Source organism: Zerene cesonia, chromosome 10, assembly GCF_012273895.1.
Source record: "Zerene cesonia ecotype Mississippi chromosome 10, Zerene_cesonia_1.1, whole genome shotgun sequence".
Lineage (NCBI taxonomy): Eukaryota > Metazoa > Arthropoda > Insecta > Lepidoptera > Pieridae > Zerene > Zerene cesonia.
Genome location: NC_052111.1, coordinates 5989110 through 6008866, shown reverse-complemented (window position 1 = coordinate 6008866; position 19757 = coordinate 5989110). Strand labels below are relative to the sequence as shown.

The following is a 19757-nucleotide window of genomic DNA, read 5'->3' as shown; positions in this document are numbered from 1 at the left end:
AAGGTTTATTCTTAAAAGTATGTAAAACTTCAGCAATGGTACCCCTACGTGGAATGTTTTTTACACAAGACTAATAAATACATTTGGTTTAAAAAACACGCTTTTATATCAAGGTATATATATTTAACTGTCTCACGCTCTCTCCACGCCACCATGCTGGTCAAGTGCGGGTTGGCAGATGTCACATGTCGTCGAACTTTTTACTTTCTTGGACATGCCGGTTCCCTCACGATGTTTTCCTTTACCGTTTTAAGCAGTGGTCATGTTATCTACAAGCGCAGATAAATTGAAAAATCAATTATTTCCTGCACGCTCGCCTGGTCTCGAACCCGGACTTATCGATTTCGAAGTCCGAGGTTCTCACCACAGAGCCACCACTGCTTATAGAAATAGACTCAGAAGAATATAATCTACATATTTTGTGGTAGCGCAAGCGGTGGAATCAAATGTTCTATCTCATGTTGTACTTTCAAACGTTGGAGTTTTATATAACATTGTCATAAATTAACAACTGAAGCCACACGTTTACACACGAACACTTATCTTACTTAAGCTACACTCGTATTTAGTTAAACCTAAACGTTCTAACATGTTTGCACAATCCTTGAGTAGCTGTTTGATTGTTTTAGGCGCAGGTAGTTGAGCCGCCGTAAAATATGTCTCTACTTACTGTTAGTAAGCCAAGTTTGAGCTCAGCTTAAGTTTTACAACTTGGATACTTGTACGTGTAACTTAGTTTTGGTTACTTGCGGCATATATGGCAACTTATCGATACGTAAACCTATTATGCTGCATAAGTTCTGCCATACGAGATTTTCTGTTAAAATCGATTGATTGCTTATTCTTTTAATCTCATTAAATAATTGAAATAGAACCTACAACAAATACCTGCGTAGTGACAATCAACTAACAAACAAAGTATCAACTTGCGAGTTTCTGTAAAAGTAAATTCTCCGAGGATAGGTAATTAGATTTTGTGCTTATTCAAATAGTAATCCAAGTTTCGTTTTCGTAAAGTTTTTGGGTAGTTACACATGTATATTATATCCATTCTTGTGAGAATTTCACGTTATTTATATTAGATGGAGTAGGATGATGGTTATGCAAAAATGAAAGGTATATAAAAAGACAGAAGTACTTTTAGTTAATGTACAAAAATAGAAGCTGATCGATACATCTGTGCCATAAATAGCGTTCGTGTTGTTATCAGCGCAGCGCTTACACCAAAGCCTCAGTGCGCTGCGTCATTAAGCTTCAGCAACCTCCTTTACATTCCACTAAGCTTCAGGCGTATTGATTTCCGCAGACGACACAGAAATAAAACAAAAACGTCTGCTCATAAAACTTCACTACATTAGACCCGGCGGAGTTTTAATTTATGAAGTTATACGTCGATTGGCAATAAGCAAACACGATTCGCAAAGTCGGGGGTATTTAACTTAATTTTTGAACCAGCCAGAGCTAATTGGGACAGAAGCAGCGGAATGTCGTCACAAAAGAAGCACTTAAATGAACGACAACGCCACTCGGCTCAAAATAAACTTATCTCCTTCGGGCAAGGGTTAAAATGATTTGAAAGCAGGCGGTAATTGTCAGGTGGGCGCCACGAGGGTTGACGTATTGATTCAATCAAGTGCCACTGTTCTACTAATAATGTTACTTATTGAGTTTTTGAAGGCAGGATGCGGCGCCGACGTCACTGGTTAGTCAGGTTAAGGTAAAACAATGAGAATGTACGTTACTAATTAAATCATATGATCCGAGCTGAGCAATATTTATAGCGCCTAGTATTTTTAAACAGCAAAATATACTTGAAGTAATATTGCCAAAATTTAAAGTAAATGTTCAATTTATGCTTTATTTTGAGCCTGTGCTCATTAGCATAAATAGAATATTTTATAATTTCTAGTTAATTATCATTAATATTATGGAGTAAAGAAATTATGTTATTGAAGTAAATATTATTCTTAATAAGCAACCAATCAATCACAATTGTTTAATGGATCTATAAATTGTGGTAGCTTACACATACAATTGAATTAATGAAAACACTTTTTTGCATTTCGTTGAATTCATTAATAGATCAGGCGGTGACAGTATTACCATAATAAATCTACAAGGGCCCATCAATCAAGGAGATGACTTCTTTCAAAAGGCTTCTAAGCCCTCACTTTCATCTGGACTTTCCCGGCGAAATCAATGATAATTATGCATTACGCTTTTGTTAAATTTTAGCCTAAATACAAGGAATATTTATCATAAAAATGATAGATCTGCAAAGGTATGTATGCAAAATATTCGTTTCCAACTAATTTTTATTATAATTTCATAGTAAATTATGGTGGGAATAATAATAAAAAAAAAAATTAAGAATGACAGGTTATTAAGTAAGGCCCGATAAATAAATAAAAAAATGTAAAAGAGAATACGGGCTCGTCCGGGATTTGAACCCGGGACCTCTCGCACCCAAAGCGAGAATCATACCCCTAGACCAACGAGCCGTGTGAAGAAAGTTAACTAAAAAAGAAATACATAACTTTTTGTAATGACGTCATAATTTCTACCGCTGTAAAGTAACATCATATAATTTTCAATATTTTATCGATAAATCAAATTAGCTTAAACTGTACTTAGTTATTAGTACATAAATATTTAATTTACCTTGATTACTCAAAGAGGCATATGCATTGTTGCAAAACTAATAATTCCGATACAATGGCATACTTTACAGATAAATTTTATATTGTGCAATTTGATTATTGTAATTTTGGAAAATAACAGGGGATTATTATGCATTCATGATATAAGTACCGACTCTACGAGTAGGTATATAAAATCTTTTCGAAATTTGTTTATACAGTTGGTTTTAAACGAAGCTAATTCAATAGATTTAGTTAATGTTTATTAAGTCCTAATAATGTACATTCAGGCAGTGGCTAGTATTTGATGGAAATTACTTCACTTCTTATATCACCTCAGTCTATTGTAGAAGTCTAGAAATATTTCAAGTGGTTACCTTTACACCAATCACCAAGTGTCAATTATATATATAACAGTTTATAACCTTTTTAATCCTCAGGCAATAAAATATTTTTGCATTGTTTTTTTTGTGGGAGCCAAACAGGCTTCAGTATGAATTCGGCAGCTCACACCGAGGAAGAACGACACCTCCACAGGAGGCCGGCGTGAAGGATGTTACTCCACTGTGTTTCGTACGGAGAGTTCGGCAATCAATCCTTCCTTATCCTTCACCCCTTAAAAGCAAACCACCAGCTCAATTGCGCGGTATGAAATAAAAAAATAACATTACCTACATTATCTCCATACCAAATTCTGTGATATATACTAAACGTATTATCTATAAAATACCTGTTTAAATTCCACGTTTTAAATACTTACTTAGCACAAATATTAAGAAGACACGCGTCGCTTTAGCTTTATATCGATTGATTAGCAGTATGACCATTATGACCTAGTTATATTCAAAACATTTCAGTGCTCAAATATTTACTAAGGCTATTTGTAATACACATTGTTTAACAAGCACCTTTGTAATAAAAAGGCGTGATATAGTTCCAAATAGACTCTCATTCTAATAAAAATTTATTCTAGAAGAAACTGTGTACAAAATTCTGTGTGGTATTATATACCTTTTCTATATACGAATAGAGATGATCAAGACACTTCTAATAATAGACAGGTAGTAGGTAGTATAGCGTTTGAACCTTTATTTGTCTTAGTATGGTAGGTTTGACTTATGTTAAATACTACAAGATTAATATGCATATTATAATTTACTTAAACATATTCACGCATCTTACAAACTTTTCTGTCTCCCCAAAAGCTATTGAACCACATATACGCCAAATTAACCTGGATTGTATTTACCTTGTCCGTGAATTACTTTGTCTCTCTTATACAAAATACGTAATACTTACGTTTATTATACATCTAAATTTATGATCACAGAAATAGTCCAGAGCATTTTAAGCTTTGTAATTTCAAGTTTGGAGCGTCGGTCGTTCATTTATGTACTTTTAATTCCGCCATTCCTTAGCTCAGGGGATCTTAGTTCATTAGCTGGCCGCAACCTACTGCCATTTGGCTACGAAGCCATGAGAATTAATGCAGAGGATTTTGCATTTATTTTTTGAAGCAATGGTTAAAATGAATTGTGTTAGCGATTTCAACTGTTATCTTATATCAGGATAAGTAATACATTTATAATCTATAATTCAGACAAAATTATACTTACAACCGTTAATGCTTATATTTAATTGCTACTGTATTATCTTCTTTTTCGATTTATTTATTTTTAATATAGCTGTCAATTAGAATACTAATTTCTATGTGTCATAATAAATAAATGTATAAAATTTGACACAAATTTATGTTCAAAATAGTTACTAGTAAATAATAGGGATTAACGTTGGATTTTGGTATTTTATAAATAAACATTTTTTTTTTATTTGCAAGTAGTCATGTATTGGAAATGATAACATAGCCAGGTTTAAATCATTGCGATAGCCGCGGTACTTAGAAGTGAAAGAACTTGTAAATTTATATTAAGCGTTTCTACCCCACGAGTAAGAGGGTATAAAAACAGTTCCAAGGCAGTCCGCCGTTTCGCGAAATTTACGATTGTAAATAGGACATTCCATTTGTTTACTTATGGCCGAGTAATTCGTTGAATCCGTATAATTACTGGCATTAAGATGATTCCGTTTCCCTCGAAGCGAGGAATGTAAAAGTTTATAAGTAACGCTTGAGGCTTGAACATTGAAGTGTCCTCGAATTTTCGAGAAATTATAACCTTTTGAGGTTGTAAAAAACGGAACTTATTAGTTCTAAATTTCATTTGTTTAGATACTTGTTTTATTTTATCTGTGGTATTATTAATATCATAAGTTTTTGATTGATTAATTTCGTATCAGCATCAACTAGGGCGAATCTAGGTATGTCTGGACGATTATTGTGAGATGGTAATAATATTCTTTGAGAACAGGATAGGTTATAACAGTATGTACATAGTACTAATTATATAAAATGTATAATGTGAATTAATTCATTAAGTTCTGACTCTGCCCGTGGTTTTGGGAGCCGGTTTTACGATTACATAGGATTTTGTTTATCTGTTTTGTATAAAAAATCGAACCTAGATACAAGTAAAGAGCATTGTGGATTCCAATAAAACAACCATTTCAATATTTTTGAAATTCTGATACGGGATCGATCTAGACAAATATAAAAGCAGCTTTCTATTGTGAAAGATTTTTTTTCAGTATTGAATTTATCCATTACAAACAAACATACAAACAAAAAATACAAATTCTTCCTCTTTATGATATTAGTATAGAAAATAAATAATCTAAATTATCAATAATATCGCAATCTGTGAACTACGTTTTCCTTAACGAGCCGAGTAAAAAAAGTATAATGCTCGAGAACCTTTGCACGATTGACGGAAGACGAAGTCTCTGAGACGGCTAATGATTTGCTTACGATATTTATATTTTAATGCAGCGAAGATTATTTGATATTTCCTTTGAGGGCGACCCGATCATTTCGTATTGAACATTATATATCTCGATATTAAGACGTCCTTTGATATTGTTGAAAAGTATTTTAAATTTCGCCTAATATCGATTAATCTTCCTTAATCATTATAATATATTATAATTTGATAATTAGCTATACGCTTTGTTTCGAAACTTATCATTGTTTTAACATGTTATTAGGAATTTATTAGATTTAATCATATTTTAAACGATTATATGATTTAATACCTATTACCCAGATATTAAATCACACATTGAATACCCGTAAAGGAAAGGAAGATTATTTTGACAAAAAAAAAAAAACTGTGACAAGGGTTTTAACTACCTTTAAACATAATATTATTTTATTATCATACTTTCTTATGTTAGTCTTTTAGGCCATGACTTAGTGAATGTCATAACAGTTAAAACTTCCATGGCAACCAGTTCATGGGCAATCGACAATATTAATAACTAGATGGTCGTCCCGGGTACGCTCGGATATCAAGATTTCTATTTAATCCCAAGTTAGCATTTAAATGGGATAAAGAGTATCTTGTCACCCAAGTCAGCTCATACGCTGTCCGTATATCAAATTTCATCAAAATCCGTTCAGCAGTTTCAGCATTGGTGAGTAGTAGTAACTTTATAAAAAATATATTAAAAAGGTACAGGGCTCGTCCGGGATTTGAACCCGGGACCTCTCGCACCCAAAGCGAGAATCATACCCCTAGACCAACGAGCCGATGGTAAACTGTTCATAAATTAGCCTCGGCTTATGTTAATTTTACATCAAGTTGATACAACCTACATCTTCGCAATATTTATTCAATCTAAAATGTACTCAATCAATATGCGATAGAGTCCAAATTGTCATTATGATGGTACGTGTGAAAGTACGCGTCAGCGAACGTGATCTACGTCACAAGTGTGTCAAATGCTCTTATGGTGCGTACAAAACATAACATTCAATATCTATTTAATTTCAATATATCTTTAAACTATAATGTAACCGTCAATTAGTTAAGCCCTATCCTGAATTTAATAAGGATATTGTAAGGTTATTATGGACATTTGATATCTAATCGTAAGGTTATTATGGACATAAATGAAAATATATTTATATCCTATTTAATATCAAATATTTTTGCACGATCGCCTTGTTTGAGATGGACGTAAATTTTTAATTTCCAAAATACTGCGAAGGGAACTTTGGAATGCAATTTTAAATGTGGGTCTACTAAACTTCAAAGAATTATTTTAAATGAATGAGATAAATGACAATATTGATATATCTACATAAGAAGACCATTAATCACGTAAACTTTTCTTTCATATATGTGCTTAATTTTCTAATAAGGAAATTTTGTACTTATAAGAATAATTTTTTCAAGTGGCATGATATTTATATTTTTAATTTCGCCTTCGCCGGTGATACATATATAGCCTATAGCCTTTCTCAATAAATGGGCTATCTAACACTGAAATTAATTTTATAAATCGGACCAGTAGTTCCTGAGATTAGCGCGATCAAACAAACGAACAAACAAACTCTTCAGCTTTATAATATTAGTATACAAATATATTTCATATCTTCTTTCTTTCATTCTCACAGGACGACGGCAAATCCGAGACGGGTAGCTAGTATATTCAATCTATGCTATTATCAAAGGTTTATAATAGAATTTGCGACTAAAATTCGCATAGAATCTTTTAAACATAGCTGAAATGAAGCCTTTCAAGATTGTAGGATTAACCTAGCTTCTATAGAAGGTATCATTAAAGAATTTAAATGTAAATGTCATCTATTTCTATGTCTACCATTTATTTAATTATGCACTAACTTTTAGCGCTTGTCGTCGTTTACCTTTCATGCCATTCCAATAAAAATGAGCTTAATTTAAGAAATTAATATCAATTTAAGAAAATAAAAGCCTACGTAGCCTAAGCATTGTTTTATATACTAATGAATTATTGAGTATTTTACATATTGGACAAATAAAGTAATTACATATATTTCGTATAATTTTGTGATAAAATTACAGATTCTTCTGCGATGGAGAATCCGTTTAATAGTCTATTAAGTAACGATTGAATAAAACGGTAAAACGTAAGGTTGAGTTACAAACCGATTGAGTTATTTTCGCGTCTTTCATAAAAATAATATATATAGTCCACACACTGGAATTAAGATGGCAATTATCTATAATATAATATAACGTATTCAGCGTGTTATTAAACCTTACTTGTTTATCATGGAGGATGAAAACGGCCAGATATAAATAAAAGAAAGTTGTCTTAGTTACACTATTTATAATTCAAGAACGGATTAACCTAAATTAATTTTTTTCCCAGAAATCTCACGAGAACAGGAACATGCGAGATATATCCCGGGTTTGTTGCGATTACGCGGGCAAAGCCAGGGGCGAAAACCTAGTATTGAATAGATCTCAATTTAAATCCATCTAAGTTTTTTATTTATTATAATCAACTTTATGTCTAAAAACGTAAGGCTTTTTTACGTCTTAAATATCGCCTTTCGTTGTGATCTCGTCTTGTGTAACCGCTCTTATTTTAATCAGTGTATTGGTGCTTTTGTATAAAAATGAAGAAACCTCTATGTATCTAAATAATATTCGTCTCACGTGTATTGCCCAAATACAAATCATCCCACACGTATTTGCGCACGACAAATTAGATGCGATAAAATAAAATTCAATAATTTACTGAGATTCGTTTAAAAAGCCACTGAACTGAAAGAAACTCATTCCATCTCGTATTATCTGAGACGCAACGTAAATAATATCGGCGTCGTGTTCCACGAAAAACATTTTCTATTTGCAATACGTTTAATACACTTTATTACGACTCATTCGTATCTCCCATACGAATAGCGTTTAAACGAAACTTTATTTTCGAAAGCGAGACGCAGATGCGAGCCTGAATAATTTCCAGATATGAAGATACGGTGAATGGGTGTTTTCTTTTATATTCGTTCAAGTTATGGCGGGAACGTGATACGTAATTTACGTCACGTTAACCAAACACAATGTTTTGTAATTGTTGGACTTCGCTTACACGCGGCGTCGTCTGCCAATATGTAGGAGATACTCGTATACCATAATCCAGGTACTCGAGTACTCGTATATATTACAGTTAAAACCCGTTTTCCCTTAAAATGCGTTTTCGCTAATTAAAACTAGGTGGAACTTTACGCCTATGTTACTGTAACTAGGTCTAACAAGGGACATCGCGTTGTAACGTAAAACGGATTGTAACATCAATTGATATATTATATAGCATGAAGGAACGTAATTACGTAATTAGATTTCATATATTTTCAGCTGTGGAAATATCGATAATTGATAAATAGCTAAAACAATAACAAGGTATAACAGAAAGTTTTTATTTAAATGATATGCAATATCTCGTTTAATTTTACTTAATACAGTATATCCTCGCCCTATTTATTATTTCAAAACAGCGATATTGTAAAAGAACTAATAAAATATTTATACTTAAAAATATGTATAGCTACATAACACTTCTAGATTTCACAACTGGAAGTGTATTAATTTTAGTTATTATATAAAAAAGTTAGAAAAATAGAACTAGACAAATATTGCACATTTACCTACCGTTCCACGAAGTAAAGCCCTTTTAATCCCTTAAAACATAAATAATTATGAAGGTGAGATATTCGCGTGGTCACTAGGTTTGCTTAGGGGTAGGTCGGGAACGGATCAACAGTCACATCTCGCAAACAGCAAGTCATATTGCCATAGAGCTTGTTTTGTAATAGACTGCGCGTTAGAATACAACTTTTGAGTTACACGAAGCAAGCTTATATCGAAACTGCTATTTCTTTCATTTAAATTGAAATTTATTAAACCTTATCAAATTACACCCAGATATGATTACCGTAAACATTTTTATAAGAACTATTTTGGATTAATCAAAATAAGAAATAATATGACATAAACAATTTGTATGAAGAAAATAAAAGAAATATACAACCTCAATTGAATAGAAAGATTTCGATTAATAACATAGTTAGAGGGAAATCATTTTATTGAACTGTTGGAATTTCGAACGTGAAGCGCTAAAATATTTAAAAAATGCAGATCAGGCATATCTACTACGAGAACAAATTATATTTTAAAACACCAACATATCTTATTTCAACTGCTATTATGCTTTTATTACATACAGTAAATTAAGATAATATTACAAATGTCACTGAATTATACAGCAAACATGTTTCGCTATCTTCACGCGTGTAATCTTATTACATATTCTAGGAGCGTTCGTGTCTAATCTTTATAAGGTCACAGGTTTACCTGTAAACGCAGGTATTCACGCGAGGCGAATTTCCCGGAATCCGACGATGATCCGGCGCATTCGGATAACATAGAGATCATTTAGATAAACTGTTCAAAAACCAACTCAATATCATTAGTTTAAAGTTGAAAACAGCTTGACAAATACAGGTGTATTAAGTCATTTTATACGCTGCGTCGCTATGATAAGATTGATCGAGTGGGGTAAGGAGACCAGATAATCTGTTAAGTAAAAAAAATGGTGACTTGTCAAATTCATCGCATTCTAAAAATCCGATTTCGATCCACTATCGATCTTGAAATTGGTTTTGGGTGCACAATTGGTCAGGTTTTTTTGAATACCTTTAAACTAATTTAAAATGTTTAATACTGTTAAGGCATTAACGTTGTTATGAACTTGTGGATTTCAATATAAAATGTGGTTATAATTGTGGCTGCGACGGCATAAACTGTCCAAGTAACACATTCGTGATGACAGTCATAATCAAAAATCTGTTTTTAAAATTTGGCGTGGGCACAAAATTGCATGGCGTCTATATTTTTAATGGGTTTATTATTATGACTAACTGATGTGCTTATAGAAATTATTATTGTATGTACCTATCTGAGAAGACTTATAAACGGATTATAAACACGTTTGTATATGTTATTTATCTCAATGTTTATTCAGCGAATTATATTTTTATTGAATAGTATATGGGACATCCAGCACAGTCGTTGAATTTTTTAATCCTTTAATTTAATTGTTTTGCTATAGAAAAAGGAGCACAAATAGAGGTGAATACATTTCAACTTATTTTTCTATGAGCTTCACTTCTTACTACAAAAATCTAATGTTTTCATTATATTATATTTATAACGATAACGACGATAATAGGTATATATAAAAAAAAGCTCTACTGTGCTATAATCCAATATTTATAAGAAGTCCAATTCACTTAAACTGTAGGTGTGTAGGTGACATGTCTATAAAATATATATCCTTTTATACGTTAAGCACTTACAAAATATTCTATGGTAACAAATAGTCTTTGCAAACAACCAATTTGCGTCGTATTCAACGTGAATACGATCAGTGAGGTCGCGGGAATTAATCTCAGTCTTATTACTTGTCGAGATAACAAATTCAGCGTCAGTGGGGTCTCTCCCACCCCGCCCCACATTCTGAGGTAAATCTATGAAAATTAAGACGTTTAAAGTTGAATTTTGGTCAAAACAGTCGGTTATGTTCTGAACTTCATTCACTAAATTTCAATAATTAAGAATATGCAATTGGGAACGTGTGTTTATGTGTTTGGATTTCATTATTTTAAATTAATAACATAAACATACATACAACATAAAGCTGTCTTCAATATATGACAATTAGACTAAATTCAAATGAGAATTCAAATAATACAATAATCATCAAAATTAGAATTCTCTGGTGGTCAAACACTCGAGAATTCTGATGTAAAACTCAAAAAAAAATTCAGTCTAAGTGACAACCTGTTACTTTTCTAAAAAAGATACAATTCTTTAGTGAAAGTAGTTATCAAAGGATGCAAAATTTGTTTTGTGTTATGTTATAAGTATAACGTATATATTTAAAACAATAAGGAACAAACGCACTAATGAATAGTTTAACATAATTGTCTTAGGATAGGTATATAAAACATATATTCGATTCCTTTTCCTTACCCTTCCCATTTCCTTATTCCAGTCGTCAATCCTTTTACCCTTTCAAACTGGTAGCATGGGAATGTTCATGAGCGGTGGTGATCGCTTACTATCGGGCGAATAACTAGCCCAGTTGCCTTTGCGTAAAACTTATGGCATTAAAAAAACACATAGGCACTTGTCGGTTAAATCGATCTTATTTAACTAACTAAAGGACCATGGCCTTGCAGTATTGTATTTTTATCGCAGTTATTCCATTCAAATTAGCGATACACGATTTAATAACAAACAAATTTGTGATGTTACCAAATGCCCACATTTAAACTTGTCAAAATCCTTCTCCTAAAGCATTTTCTTTAAAATAAAGTGGATGTATTATGTAGTAATTATATTGTAAATGGATCAATTTTTCTAAACATAAACATAAACACGGTTTATTGATCGAAAACTTTTCCAAATGTAAGTTCGGCATAAGATTTTTATGCAATATTGCTACAGTACAGCTTGTAATAATCTACGTTACATAAATAAGATGGAGTCTTAATAATTAAGATACTTTAATTTTTTGTTTTGTTACTACCATGTGAAAATATATGTTTTATGTATGTAAGTCAGTATGTAAGTTAAAATAATGTCAAAACTCCTATATTCGTTACGTGTTTTGAATGAATGTCATGAAGTAACTGTTTCTAGACATTTAACGAATGTTCGTAACTACCAGCTCACACAATCAGTTAGTGCAATTTGCGACTTCAAGGTTAGTGAACTAACAAGATACCAAAATTAGAGAGTCGATTAGTTTTTACAGCGTTCGATAATGTACTGTAATTTATTTGTTATGTAGGTCACCGAGATTTCATAATTCATTATTTACATGACATAAATAACTTGTTAATTAGATATGCCATTTCTGAACGAATTATCAATAATCTCCTGGACGGTGAAGACGTTTTGACATGTTATAGACCTATTACTCTTATTACTATTATATTCAATAAATGGCCATTTGATATGCCTTTAAATGTATATAATGCTGTGTAAAATATGCTGTTGAAACTCAAGGAAGATGCTTAATCCACTCTATAATACGCAAGATACTGTATGGGCTACTTTCTCATCTTGGGATAGATTTGATGAACCATTTTATAATCACCTGATTATGATTATCTTCTACTTTTATCAAGTTATGTTTGGTTAAATAAAAACAATGGCAATGAAATATACTTATAAAGCAATTTTTATTGGAATAAAGTCACTAAATTATGTAGAGACTGTAAAATTTTCAATGGTTTTTAATAAGAATTAATTTATAATAATAAAAATAATTTTTGGAGCAATATTCCAATGTTTCTAAGTATAACATGCCTACAGAATAATATAATAGGTATTTAATCCTAGGGCCGTACGTTGGAAAATTATTGTTGCAGAAATAATGTAAATTTATTCACGTTAACTTCATTATGATTTTTATATTCTCAGCTAATCTATTTTTAAGACGAATCAGTAAATATATTAACGACTATGTATTTTAATAAGAACTTATTTCATATCAGAAGCGATTAGTGATATTTGTACTATCTACTCATATAAGCGACTAATACTAGTTTATTCCAGTCATTACATACTAGCTACAAGTGTAAAAAGGCGGCAACAAAGACAGCATGTTGCAGAATGCTCGTTACGTCGAGTTAAATATAGATCGACGGATAGACGGGTGACGTCACCGTTTTACCGTTGCTTATCGGTGACGAGCGCCGGATGAACGTGCTTCGTCTCCCACAGATAACAGCACAATGCTACAGCCAAGTCTGTGCGAGTGAGCCATCGACCGGTGGGCGTGGCGCCAGCCCGCCCCGCCGGCACCGCGCCTAATCCGATCCCGGATAACGGATAAACCTAACCCGGGTACACGGGCATTGGAGGAGGCCTTAGCGAATGTCGACGCCTAGCTACGCTATTGGCATTCGGATATAGGCGGATTAGGATATGAAAGCCTTATGTAATCCACTTTCAGTGTGGATTTTCAGGAGGTGTGCTCTTATCCCGTTGGGTGAGGGTATTTACCGCTCAGCTATACAATTAACATCTTATTATATACCAACACCCGGCTTCTATTAACGCTTTATTTCAGCACAAAGTAAAACAATTGCATCATTCCACTATTAAGAATAAATAAACATCAACTAGAGAATAATCAAATTTATTTTAAATCTATTACACCTTTATTTTATCAAATACCAAGTAATTTATACTTTTCTTAATCGTATAACAAATATAGCCTTGATATGTACTAAGTATATAATTTATTTACGCTTTCATTTGCCTGAATAGTGATATAACGAATTGAATAACAAATTCTCGCGATTGTGATAATGATATTTGAACACAGCATTAGTTTAAATGTAACATGAATTCCCGAAAACAAAAGATTTAGGAAAATCTATAAATGTTGTCTCAATTTATCATCGCGTATCGAAGGACACTTATTTCGCAATAATAGCAATTCATTACACAATCATGAGATGATCTAATTAGCACTGTACATGGAAAACTTCGTTTAAACAGTGTTACGTACACCTTTCAGACACCATAAGTTGAATAGAAAAACCATGGTTATTTTTAACGTTTAAGGTTCATTTTAGAGACACAATCAATACGGCATACTCATTGTGATTGTTAAAAATAGACATCGCTTAATAAAAAGACAACGTTTGGTGCGTGCTAATTTATGACAGTTATCGACGTATACCCATAGTTTCATTGACATCTATGAGATCGTGACGTTTTGATTTCGACGATGTAGGTAAAGTGCTTGTATTATAGACCCTGATTTAAAAATACAAGTTATAAGCGCGTGTGAAATCCTTAATTTCCATTAATATTTCATTAATTTGAATATTTTATATTTACTTTTATTGTTTTTAACTATTACTGCTTATAAATTTATAAAAGTGTAGATTGGTAAAAACCAACTAGCATATAACTATTGAAACTTGGATTTTATTTAAACATTTATTTAATTTCATAGTATGAATTCGTGTTATCACATGAATTTTATACTAATTTCATAACAAAATTAATAAAAGACATCACGTTAAGGCAAACAGTTCTAAATATGACATGTAGCACAATAACAATATAAGTAAACCATTGCTTCATTGCTGTACCTACAACGTGGTTCAGGCGGAGTGTTTAGCTATTCAGTTGATGTACTAGCGATAAGAGATCGAATCCCATTATGTTTGCAGGATATAAAGCTAGAAAGAGACCACTATCCCAGGAGTCGAAGTTAAAACAATAGTAAATACAATTTCATTGTTTTATCCGGGCCGGGTAACAAAGAATGTCGGTCGATATAAAGCGACCTACTTGCGTTCCGTGAAGCGGCCGCTAACGGTTATATTCTATTATGGAGATAATCTGAAGGAAAGTTATATTGGCTATAAAGTATCAGTATTTGTTTTTACATAAACAATGTTCAAAGACGTGTATAACGTCTATTTTGACGTTAATCTTGGTAAACCAAGCTGTGAAGATAATCCGCATCGGCTTTCTTAACTCTAATTATAATTTACTAATAAGCACAATTTACAATTCTTAAATATAATCAATGAAGAAGAATAAAGCTATAATCATAAACCTGTGGCTACAAATTATGCGACCGTTTCATTATAATTTGTCATAGCTGGCCGTTAATATACTAGAAGCTATAGAAATTAAGATAAAATGCCGCTTGCCGGAAGGTAATACCGTTTAAACGGCCACGTACAAAATTATAGGAAGCCGTGACAATTTTTTTTTCTTGCGAATAGAGCAGACGGGAAGCTGGGGTGATTTATTTAATGAATAAAAATGCGCTAGTACGCTACCATCCGCTTGCTCGAATATCATAATTAGCGATTTTTATAACTTCTTAAATTGCCAAAATTATTCCCAAATTAACATACAAATTAAGTATCTTCCCACCGAGCATGAAAACCAATGACTGAATTTATCAATTGTTTATTATAAACGAAGTTAATTTTGAACTATACAATTAAACGAAGTATTTAATCAAGTCAGGCATGATTACGGCTTGTTAAAATTCATGCAGTCGTCTTGATGCGCGCTTTGCGAGATAGTAAGACGCCTATCAGCGCGTCGTGTAATCGCAACAAGATAACGCCTAACACCCTCTCAGCGAAACAAATTAAGTATCGTAACAATCTGTGAATTACAAGTGTAAATAATCCAAAGGCCGCCCAACCACCACCGTGGGCTGGGCTTTGTATGGAAAAAAGAAACTCGTTAAAATATCGGCTTAAAAAAGAAAAGCGCTGAAACGGGAGGCTGTGGTGGTATCGGTTTTTCTCGACGCGGGCGGTTCGCTGGGCGGGGCCGACCGTCAGTAGCGCGCCGCCGGCCGGCACGAACGTACGTGTGTAGGGTGGTTCTCTCGCCGTTCTCTCGGGCACATGTGTGGAAATTTCGGTATGTTGATGTCGTGAATCGGAAAGATGGACTTTCAGAGTGCTATGGAGACATTCGCAGAGGCATGGGCTGCGGCCAACACGGCTAAATCGGAAGCCCCGAGCGATCTTTCACAGGTAAATTATATTTGGGATATTTTTATTACGCAAATTAACGTCAATTGTTAATACCATTTTCACAAAATGGTAAATATTGAAAATAGTAATTATAAGTAATATGTGTATTCAAAATAAAAATTGCAATATTTTTTCAGTAAAGGGACAAAATTATATAAACAATAAGTAACTGTTACGGCGTATTAGACATGCTCAATTGATACACTCAAACAATAAACGAGCAAGTTCATCTTGATAAGCGAAATTAGCATAAATATAATGAAACACTAACATACCAAATTATATTTTGGGTTCAGACAATAGTTATTGATATTTGGCAAGGTCACTGAAATATTGAATTGAAACATTACATTGCATTACACCTGGATCTAATAATAATTTGTAATTGATATAAATATGTGTTTTTTTAACAAGTATATTAAAGTTTTAGTGATGTAATACTTACATCGTATGACATTGAATGTAATATATTTTACATTATAAAAAATTTAATTAAACTCAGTTACACGTTCGGAGTATCCAATTTAAAATGGAGTTTCAATTCTTATATAACTATCCGATATTCTGCCGATTTGATGAAAAAGAGCCAAATGATATAATTTGACTTTTAAAAACTTTTGTATTAATTGTTTATTGTTAATTAGTTCATAATTTTTCAATAAAAATCTCCAAAAGTATCCCCATGGATACCTACAATAAATAAAACGTTCTCAAATTATTCGTTTGTAATATATTTTTTAAATATACGTTTCATATATTACATAATTTTAATACGATTAAAAAAGTATCCTGAAATAACACTGCGATCTGTTTTAACAATTTTAATTCGACTATTTTAGGGTTTTTAATTTAATGAAATATTAATACGATTAAATACATAATGTTTTGACCTAGTCATTGAATAACAAATTTTTGTTGTCGAGTTTATGGGAAATAGATAACAATTAGATAGCTAGTACATATAATTGGGGAAAAAACGGATGGTGACTAACAACTGCTGTTTATCTCGTAATTAACTATAATCAAAATACCAGATAGTTTGCAATAATTAACTAATTTATTAAATCCGACGCTTGATTACTTCTTAGTTTTGGTAATTGTCCATAACGATGCGGTTAGGCTCATTAAACTTGGATTTAAGATAATTTACTGATTTGTTTTTTCCTTGCCAAATATTTGGGACACAAAATATTTTATACAACGTTCTTGTATGTAAAAACGTAGGTATGCATTTAAAGATAACATTTAATATAAAATGTTACCTTTTATTTGTACTTACCTACATATTGTATAAAGTTAGGAATATCGTAAGAATATACTTTACGAAGATAAATATAGCTTGCGTTCTTAAATTCTTATAGTTAAGTGTGTATCTATAAATGAAATAAAAAAACAATAGTACTTCAATTGCTTTAGTATGAAATGTCACTTAATTATGCTGAAGTTTATGGGACATCTGTAATTTGTAGAAAAACTTTACAAGTTGTATTTCTTGTTTTTTATTCTAATTATGCTGTAATTCAGACTTGTATAAATATTATTTATTACATATTATTAGATACTGTTATAGAAGAGCAGAGTTCCTTGGTATTTTGTTAATGAAACTATTATATACGTTTTATGACAAGGGACACAAAATTAATTAATGGGGTGTTTTTATTTCAAATTACGTTTATAACGTTTAACTGAATTGATTTTGTATAGTTTTAAAGTGACGGCGCAAAAAATGTTTTTTTGGTTGTATAAACTATATGCTATCACACATTATTCATTAAGCAGGTTTATATTTTCTTATCATCGAATGTAATATGTACTGTAGGTTAATATCATAAAATTAACTTTTTACGTAAAATAATATACACTAAATTCAATGTTATTAAAAGTTGTATGTCTACAAAAGATATGTAATTTCATCGTGAAAAATAATTTAAACAGTGAAAATGACATTTGTGAAAGTACCAAATACAAAGCAATCAGTTTTTTTAAATAGGTTTTTAATCTACTCGAAACAGGTTTTACTTGCGGTTAAGGTTTACGAAATATATTACAAAGTTTAAATAAATTTAATATTTTTACTATAATCTTTATACGATAAATTTATAAAAATGTACAAGGATATAAATAGTAATAGATTGCTTTTTTGCTTTTTTAGAATTAATTTCCTATCTCCTTGTTGATGTAGTTCTGTGATATCTGGATAAAAACTTCGCTATGCTTCCCCTCCCTCTCTATCAATATGCAAAAAATACGTCAATCGGTTGCTATGTTAAAGATATGCAAACATATGGGTATGCAAACATACACATATCCACATACAATATTGAATTTATTCAGAAATTGCTCATACTTTGCTACAGCAAACTAAAATATTTTAATCATAATAACAGAACAACAAAAAATTATTGTGGTACAAGTTATTGTGCTTTGCCTGTTATTTTAGATTATTTGTAGTAGTTTCTATAGCTGTTAGTATTTTCTTAGACACGTATCATATTTCTTACATATGTATCATATTTATGTACATATACAGTTCATGAATTGTAAAAAGTACTTTTTATATGAGAATGCATGTATAGTATAAAATAAATGCATAATATCTAGAAAAGTTATTAAATACTAATTTAATTTTACTAAAAATCAGATCATTCAATTCATAGCTGGAGACACGTAAACACTATTAATTTGATAAATGAGTCTTTAACAATGTCAATTACGAATTATAATTACATTTATAATACAATTAGCACTTATAATTATAGTTATTATAGAATTAAACGACTTTTTCTCTATTATATCTGAGGTCGTGCGCGTCGAATATTTTATCCGCAAACCTTTATAGTTAATACAAACAATTCTGTCGCAACTAAAATCAGTTCACAGTAAGTTTATCTACGCTACCACTTTTTATTGTGGCTCTTATCGTTTCAATAATCGCGTGGACATTATTCGAATCGACTTCGATTAAGAGCGATAGCGGTGTTTATAAATACGACGTGCCAGCTAATCCATTATCGTGGATTACTGCGATAAATGCTATTTGCCTATATGCTCCAGTGACATACTTGAGATTTAATTTTTATTGTTATTGGCTGGGTTAATTACACTTTGTTATGAACGCTTTTCTTACATGGGAATATAGAATGGTAGGTTATTAAATGGGGACTAACGTCAAATGGCTGGGTTGGTTTGATCCTTATTCGTTGGAAGTAGGTATCTAAGGGTGAACTCGGTTTGGTTTTTTAACACCAACTGAATCTGCGATATCGATTTATTGGGATAACATTGTATTATTTTCTACAGTATATCATTCGTATTTCACTTACTTTTCATTAATTTACCTATCATGAACAATATTATACATACAAACGTAGTACATAGTATAAGTATTATTTACATTGATGTTTAGATTTGTTGGTGTATTATAAACTATTTCCAATAGATTCCCTTCTACAAACAACTGAAATTTTGATATTAAAAAAATGTTTTTATTGAAAATGTACTTGTATTACTATAAGTACATGGAATGTACTAAAAAAAAGTATTATGTTAAATGATTATTTCGCAAATACCCGTTTATTCAAATAAATTTTTCCGAGATGTTAGAATGCTCATAGTCATTTTAGGTAGCTGCAAAA

At 31.7% G+C, this 19757-nt stretch overlaps 1 protein-coding gene and 2 non-coding genes across 3 annotated transcripts in view; 1 reads left to right on the top strand and 2 right to left on the bottom strand.

Annotated features, from left to right (window-relative positions):
• Positions 1-2429: 2429 nt before the first annotated feature.
• Trnap-ugg lies at positions 2430-2501 on the bottom strand. The gene has a single exon. It is a non-coding gene; the product is annotated as a tRNA-Pro (tRNA).
• A 3709-nt stretch (positions 2502-6210) lies between these two features.
• Positions 6211-6282, bottom strand: Trnap-ugg. The gene has a single exon. It is a non-coding gene; the product is annotated as a tRNA-Pro (tRNA).
• A 9633-nt stretch (positions 6283-15915) lies between these two features.
• Positions 15916-19757, top strand: part of LOC119829595 — a 60079-nt gene continuing 56237 nt past the window's right edge. The window contains exon 1 of the mRNA XM_038352177.1: positions 15916-16122. Within this exon, the coding sequence (XP_038208105.1) occupies positions 16033-16122 (90 nt within the window). The 5' untranslated portion in view covers positions 15916-16032. The remainder of the gene's footprint in view (positions 16123-19757) is intronic.